The 7,442-nt window shown below is 42.4% G+C and overlaps 1 protein-coding gene across 1 annotated transcript; it reads left to right on the forward strand.

The window, feature by feature from the left end:
* Window positions 1–78: 78 nt before the first annotated feature.
* Window positions 79–7,088, forward strand: LOC147795302 (protein unc-45 homolog A-like; the record flags this gene model as incomplete). The annotated part of the gene is made up of 8 exons (XM_087132099.1): window positions 79–308; window positions 621–762; window positions 1,529–1,669; window positions 1,878–2,174; window positions 3,180–3,295; window positions 3,505–3,622; window positions 3,839–3,985; window positions 4,663–7,088. Coding segments are annotated over 8 exons (1,446 nt in total), but the record flags the coding sequence as incomplete, so codon positions are not given.
* Window positions 7,089–7,442: the final 354 nt, after the last annotated feature.

A 7,442-nucleotide genomic window follows, 5' to 3' on the forward strand; every position in this document is an offset into this window, starting at 1 on the left:
TTCCTATAAAGAAGTAAATTTCTCACCTCATGAGTTCTTTGATTCAAAAATGTCTGTTTCACTTTCCGAAACTTCCAGAAAGTTGCCTTAGAAGCGATCATCCAGGCTGCCAACAAGAAGGATCGCTGCACTGGCATCCTGCAAACCGGTATCAACATCTTGAAAGAATGTTACAAGTCCAGCAACGATAACATCAAAGTGAGAGCGCTAGTCGGTATGTGTAAGCTTGGGGTGGCGGGTGGGACCGACGCCAGCATTAAACTGTTTGCCGACGGGGCCACAGTGAAACTTGCCAAAGAGGTGAAAAGGTAAGCATGTTTGCACTTTTTCTGATGTAAAATTCAGACTCCTTAAGGGAGAACGAAAAATTAAACAGATGTTCACTCAGGGTTGGTTTGAGGTTACACAGGATTTCAAGTTTTCCCTTGCTGTGTACTTAGTTATCAATTGGTCACAGTTTCAAGACAGATCAAAGTACACGTATATTCTGTAGTGCTCTCGTACTTTTTCAAAAATTAATGCATTCCCCTTTTTTCTCCAAGGTTCTTTACCTGGCCAGTTGAAAAACTTTGCTTCCAACATGACATGAAGGTGTGAGCATTTCCCCTCCCCTATTACAGATTCCTTCTTAACCCAGAGAAGATTCATGACCTCCAGAAGTGGGCCGCAGAGGGCCTATCCTTCTTATCACTGGATGGAGATGTTAAGGAGGACATCGTCAATGACCCTAAGGCACTCAAGACGCTGATTGAATTAGCCAAGGTAACATGGAAGGTCCATCCTATGTTGATGGTTCCAGCTCTGTGCTAGATGATATCGATTAACATTAACCACTTCATGCCGGGGCATTTTTCAATGTTGATGATGCTGGGCCGGCATGACTATCATTTTTTCCGTTTTCAAAATCCTTCAAAAAGTCATCATTTCATTTAACGGTCGTTTATAGCTGCACAAAGTAATCTTTAGGCACTACTCGAAGTTGACAGGTGACCTTCATTGACGCCTGAGTATTTCAGCCAGGCCTGCAGCTTTGTAAACAGAGCCCAGATCGTGCGGTATTATATAACTTTGTTTTGTTCACGAACCTGGCTCAGTGCACTGCTGACCTCTTTTCAATAGGGGCCAGATTAGCATGCAGCGGTGCTGTGTGGCTCATCGTGTGGAGTGCTTTTGTCCCTGGTGGTAATCCGCTCGCTCTCAATGCCCCAAACCCTGGTATACAGTTTCAAAACAAGGCTGGATTATCACCACTTTAGAGAGCGAAAATTGTCGGTAATGCCCAGTAGCCTGGTCTTTTGTTCGGAGTACGGTCTTTTGTTACAGGGCCCTGTTTCCTTTGTCCGAGTTCGGAGACCCCGGCCACACATATAAACCATACGTCTCCGATTCCGGAGTCCCCGGCAGGAAGTGGTTAACAGTAATTTGGACAGCAGGGGATGTGGATTGAACTTCTGTCTGGAACCATTCAAAGAGTATGGTGTTTGTTGAAGAGTTCACCACAAACAGTGCTGTCTTGATTGTGTTTCAGAGTGGCGATAAGACAGTGTTGTACAGTGTAGCCTCGGTCTTTGTCAATCTCAGCAATAGCTATGATGAAGAGAAACCAGACCCGGAGATGGTGAAGCTGGCTCAATTTGCCAAACAACACATCCCTGAGCCACACCCTAAGGTAAGCATGAAGCCACGCCCTAAGGTAGGCATGAACCACACCCTAATTCTAATATAAGCCATACCCTAAGGCAAGCATGAGCCATACCCTAAGGCAAGCGTCAGCCACACCATGAGGTAAGCATTAGCCACACCCTTAGGCAAACAGAATGTGCTCTATAAGATTGAGTTTCATTTGAACATGTACAATGGGCCTTTCCATGCTTTAGGACAGCAAGGAATACTTGCAGGAGAGAGTCAGGAAGCTACTGCGAGAAGGAGTGGTCACAGCTCTAGTCTTCCTAGCCAAGGCCGACAGCGAGAACTGCCGGGAGCAAGTGGCCAGGGTGTTCCTGACACTGACGGAGGGCAAGGACGACCGAGGCCTGATCGTACAGCAAGGCGGTGGCAAGGCTCTGATCCCTCTTGCCAATAACGGGACCATGGAAGGGAAGGTCAGAGCGGCTCAGGCTCTGGCTAGGATTGGGATCACCATGAATCCGGAACTGGCATTTCCTGGACAGCGGGTGAGTCTCAACCTTCATCCTGGTGTCTATAAACTGGATATCAGTTGCCCATTGTTCCTGGCATTGTGTAACATGGTTGAGTGGTTCTTGTCGTCTTTGTCCATTTCCTGAAACTGGCTTGTCCACAAGGTACATGTTGTTTCTTTAGTATTGCATCCACTGTAGAAGATCTAGTATTTTTTAGGGGTTTCAAGTATGAGTTTGAACATTAACTTGTGTGAATTATATAAGTGTTGTGGTGCCCCCTAGCATGGCACATGTTGATGTTTCCCTTGACTTTCCTCTTGCAGTGTGTTGTCAAACTTGTTTGTTGACAAACTTCAATTTCATTCCGTTAAATAAAGGTTCTGTTACCTTCATAATACAACCTTTCTAAACAGTTTCAATTGTCATCAAATGTACTCCACAATTAAAAAAAGTGGTGTCTGGGAATTGGGCATGAATGAATTCAGCTGTGTGTTCCCGAACGTGGCTCACTTGAATAAATATAAGAAAATTCCGCATTAACACATGAGGATTTCGAAAAATTCTCACATTCAAATAATTAGAACACTCCGCCCAACCTTTACTTGCATACCTACAAGTCTGTTAACAAATATTTTCATACTTCTGTGCACCTTGAAAAGAGTTTATTTTGCACTTTGAAAAAACCCTGAAAATCAGGCCAAAATAGAATTTCATTGGAACTCTGTAACAGGTGCATAAACTCAAGATTTGTGAATAGGAATGTAGAGAGCTGAATAAATTTTCAGTTATTGCAAAATATGAAGTCAAAATTTTGCTCTAGTTAGGCACTACAGAGAAAAATCAAAAGTGCACCACATAATGGGCTGCACCACATTTGGGTACATCAACAGTACAATTTTCGGGTGAGTCAAATTCCAATTAAGTGTGGTAAATGGCAAAATAAGATAGTTTAGACATTTCAATTTGTTACAGACGATCTTTTTACTGTCATGAAAGTTGAGGGCTTAATGATTTTTAGAAAATTTTTTGTGATCACAGTGTCTCGAAATTGTCCGTCCACTGGTCAGCCTCCTCCATGTCGACAGGACAGGTTTGCAGAACTTTGAGGCGTTAATGGCCTTGACGAACCTAGCTGGGATCAGCGACTCACTGCGGTAAGCCAAGCTAGGACCCAGTCTCGCTCAACCTCATTAAAGGTTAGGGGTGAAGTAAAGCAGTGTCAGACTTTTTATTGGCAAGGGTTTCTCTAAATGAATGTTTTAGCTTAGCCAGTATTCTGCATTTTGCTGTCCTTGAAAAGTGTTGTGGATTATGAAATAGCACCAGTAATGGGTACTTTTATTTTTCCTTTTTTTTTATACAGGAACCGAATTTTGAAAGAAAAGGGTTTCTCCCAGATTGAGAATTACATGTTTGAGGACCATGACATGATCAAGAGAGCTGCCACAGAGTGCATGTGCAACCTGGTTTCCAGCGAAGAGGTATAGAAACTGAAGACACTCAAAGTGTACACCTGCGACATTAATGTTGCAAACCCAGTACTCGTGCACTGTGGGACAGATTATACCAGGAGGATGAGGAAAAGAATTCAAGCAATATTCGTCACCTTAATAAGCAACCAGCACAGCTCTTCAGTTTAAGATTGTTTAGCATGTCCTGTAGAATCAATTGAATTTGGTAGAATCTTCCAACCACAGGTGGCTCAGAAGTTTCTGGGAGACAATGATCGTGTCAAGCTCCTTGTCTTGTACTGCGGCGAGGAGGATGAGGCTTTAGTCAAGGCGGCAGCAGGAGCACTGGCCAGCATAGCTCACCTCCAGGAAGTCTGTGACAAGGTTTTGAAGGTGAACATCAAGCTGGGGATAATTAGAAATTCTGTGGGGCCAGGAAAAAGGCATGATCTCACATTGATGCTGGCGTTCACAATGTCAACTCAGAGATTTTCTTACACTGCCCTTGGTCCAGGAATCTGTTTGGGGCTGGGTGGCTTAGAGAAACTAAAAGGTTGACAAATTACTGTCAAATGTTTGTCTAATCTGTCAAAAGCTTTGTGGCCATCAGACCAGCGTTTGTTTCCAATTTCTCCTGACAATTAAGAATGTTTTGTTCCGTGTTGGCTGAGATGCTAGTACCCATTCGTAATCACGAGGGTGGAGAGAGGCAGTAGGGGCAAATTGACTTGCCTAAGGCCTCAACATTTGGCCACCTGCTAGATTCAAACCCCAGAGCTTCTGATCAGGAGTCTTGAACCCTTGCCCCAAAGGAACACGAAAAAGTATTGAAATTGAAAGATTGATGACTATTAGAGATATTATTAATTTGATTTAGGAATTATTATCATTGTAGACTGTGATTGCCGTTTATGTCACTTTAATGCAATCTTGTTTCGTTATTGAGTGTGATTGTAATATTGATGAATGCAATATTAACAAACTGTTTGCAACTAGCCAAGGGAAAGTAAATTTCCATGTGAATTTTCGCATGGACAGTAATAAATTTGAATCTTGAATCTTGATTTCAGGTGAAGGCGTGGCTGGAAATTATGCAGGGTCTGTGCGCCAGCGAGAACATCGACATCCGAATGCGAGGTGTGCACGTTGTCATGAGTCTGATTGAGAGCAGCAAGGAAAACGCCACCACCGTCGTCGAAACAAACCTGTTGGAAATCATGATGGCCTTTGCCAAGGACGAGACGCCCGCTATGAAAGGGGTGCGGTCCAGAGCAGAGAGTGCCCTCCAGCAGGCTACGGAATGGGGTCTGATCAAGCCTACGTAGTGATGGAAATAAGTCGTGGTTGGAATAATACGGAAAAAGAAATGCAACTCAGTTTTTTCTGGACTCGAAACCTGACAGATTTCAGGGGACTATGAGGGATGGGAAATAGTGTCATATGATGGTACAACACAACGCCGCTATAACAAACATGATAGATTTCACACTACATGTTCGGTGGAAGTTAATGTAGCGTTTCAGTCACCTGTACTCATTCCAGACTCTCACCCATTCAACTGTGAGATGGCATGCTTGACAAATGTTTCTTCATAAGGATTTTGGTTCAACACCTCAAACTTACACCCAAAGTATCAAGTTAAAAACAAACAATATTGACATTTGTGTATTTTGTTCAGTACAGTGTATAAGTTGAGTTCCTTTCATATTTTACCATTTGAATGGTTCTCACTGGAAACTAAGCCGTGAAATGAAATCAGGTTTCCCATTACGGTTTCCCTTGAGTCATCTAAAATTGCATGTGAGGTCATGTTGGCTTTACTTGGCTGTGGCCAGAAATTGTGCACTAGTCTAGGGTGTAGCCGCAGCCAGTTCCCATAGAGTAGTGTGTAATGTTGAAGTCGCAGCCAAGTGATTCTGACACGGCATGACATGCAATGTGGTTACACTGATTAGTACTGTTATAGATAAAGCCGGGAACCATTCTATAGCTCTGGATCGGAATAGCCTCTTGAAATGTCAGCCAAGTTTGGTAAAACAATTGAAACTTTCTGCAAATTAAAGCACGAAAGGTAATCTGTCTCACTGCTGTTCTCATTAATGTTTCAGATGTGAACATTTCTGCTTTTATACTGAGTGCAAGGAGCAAGATTTGGGCATCAAAGATGCCCACATTGCATGTATGATGTGTACTTGATGTACACGTTACGCTTCATGGCTGCATGACAGGCACACACATGTACACCCACCCTTACAGACATATGTATACTTGTGGGGTATTTGCCTTGTTCTCGTGTACAAAACCCCCACATAACACAGAAAAAATTTCAAATCACTGCCATTTCAACCAAATTCAGTTTCCTGGGTTGAAATTTCGACCGTATGTTTCTCATTTAAAACACTTCAATTTGCGACGGATGAATGGCACTTGAAAATTCCTCCTTTTTGAGTAAATTTGAAATGTCTATTTTGTGAAATTCTTGTGGGTACCACTTTTGTACCCCACAAGGATCAAAACTGGCCTTGTGGGTACCTTTCATTGTTCCGATACCCCACAAGGCACCATGTACAAGCGCACGTTAAAGTCACGCTAGCTGCACGTTGGCTGTTCCTTCTTGACTAAGTTTTCTTTATTTTCTGTGGTCAGTCTTGTGTTTCTTTCGTGTGTGATCTTTTAATGTGAGGTACGTGTAACTTGCAAGGAGAATGCAGGAGTCAATGGGGGATATTCGGAGTACCAAGTTCGGAATAGCGGTGTTATGCTGTCAACTAGTGTGTGAATACAAACTTTGAATGAGATGATAATTCAACTAATAAACCCACATCATTTTGGTCGACTGTCCCATTTATTTCCATGTCATACATGTAGTGTTCCATATATAGTCGCCATAGTTTGAGCTTAAACTGGGATATTGGGAATATTTTGCTATCATGTTTGGTTGCACGCATTTGGTTACGTACATGTAGGCATGTACTTCATCGTTATGCTTCAAATTTGTAATCCCAACGCGCAGATGTGAAATAGCTGCATTTCTCAGAATATTTCAACTTGGTTTAATTCAGTGAAATTCTTTCTGTGTTGAAGATTGCAAAGGTGTTGGGTACACTTTCCGGGGGTTGGCATTTGTTTGTTAATCTGAAGTGACTTCTCTTTTGGTCACTCTCACAAAGTGCAGTGCACATGAAGCTCTCAAATATGTCCACCAAACATAGAGCCAAGTCACTAATTACCTGTTTCCTGGATTTTTTGGTATTGTTTTGGTAGAGTTATTGTGTAGGACACTTTCTGTTTTTTTGTGTTAATCCCTTAGCTTATTTATTTTCATTTATTAAAATAAATGGAGTTTTATTGATGTTTGTACAAGGCACATATTTTACATTATGGCCTGACAAAATTGTGTAAAACATTTTAGTATATTCGCCGTGATTGCAAAGCTATGCAAGTGAAATGTTTTCATTGAAAGCAATTAAAATATGAATTTTGGGGAGTCTTTGAATTTGATTGTGAGGTTGTGTATTTGCGCCTTCCATTGAGCTCGAGAATTCCGAGCGAAACAGTGTGGGTGTTTCAACGCTTCACCGAATGAGTTTCCGTCAGGGATGCGGGGATTATTTTGTGTCAACCAAGAATGACGCTCCATAAACAGTTGTGGGGAAATCATCTCCCGTAAATGGATAGGTGTCTCGCCTGAGAATTCTAGGAGCTCGGTATTACAGAGCTTGTTTATCGACACCACTACAACCTGGAGATTCAACTGCCCAGGGCAAACGGACACGTTAAAGGCAGTAATCGCGTCATTTCCACGGACAGCCAATCCTATAGCAAACAGTTTGATGGAAAATGTGGGGAA

This window comes from Acanthaster planci, unplaced genomic scaffold (assembly GCF_054643075.1).
Source record: "Acanthaster planci isolate LZ-2023a unplaced genomic scaffold, COTS_SCS Contig83, whole genome shotgun sequence".
In the NCBI taxonomy this organism is placed as follows: Eukaryota; Metazoa; Echinodermata; class Asteroidea; order Valvatida; family Acanthasteridae; genus Acanthaster; species Acanthaster planci.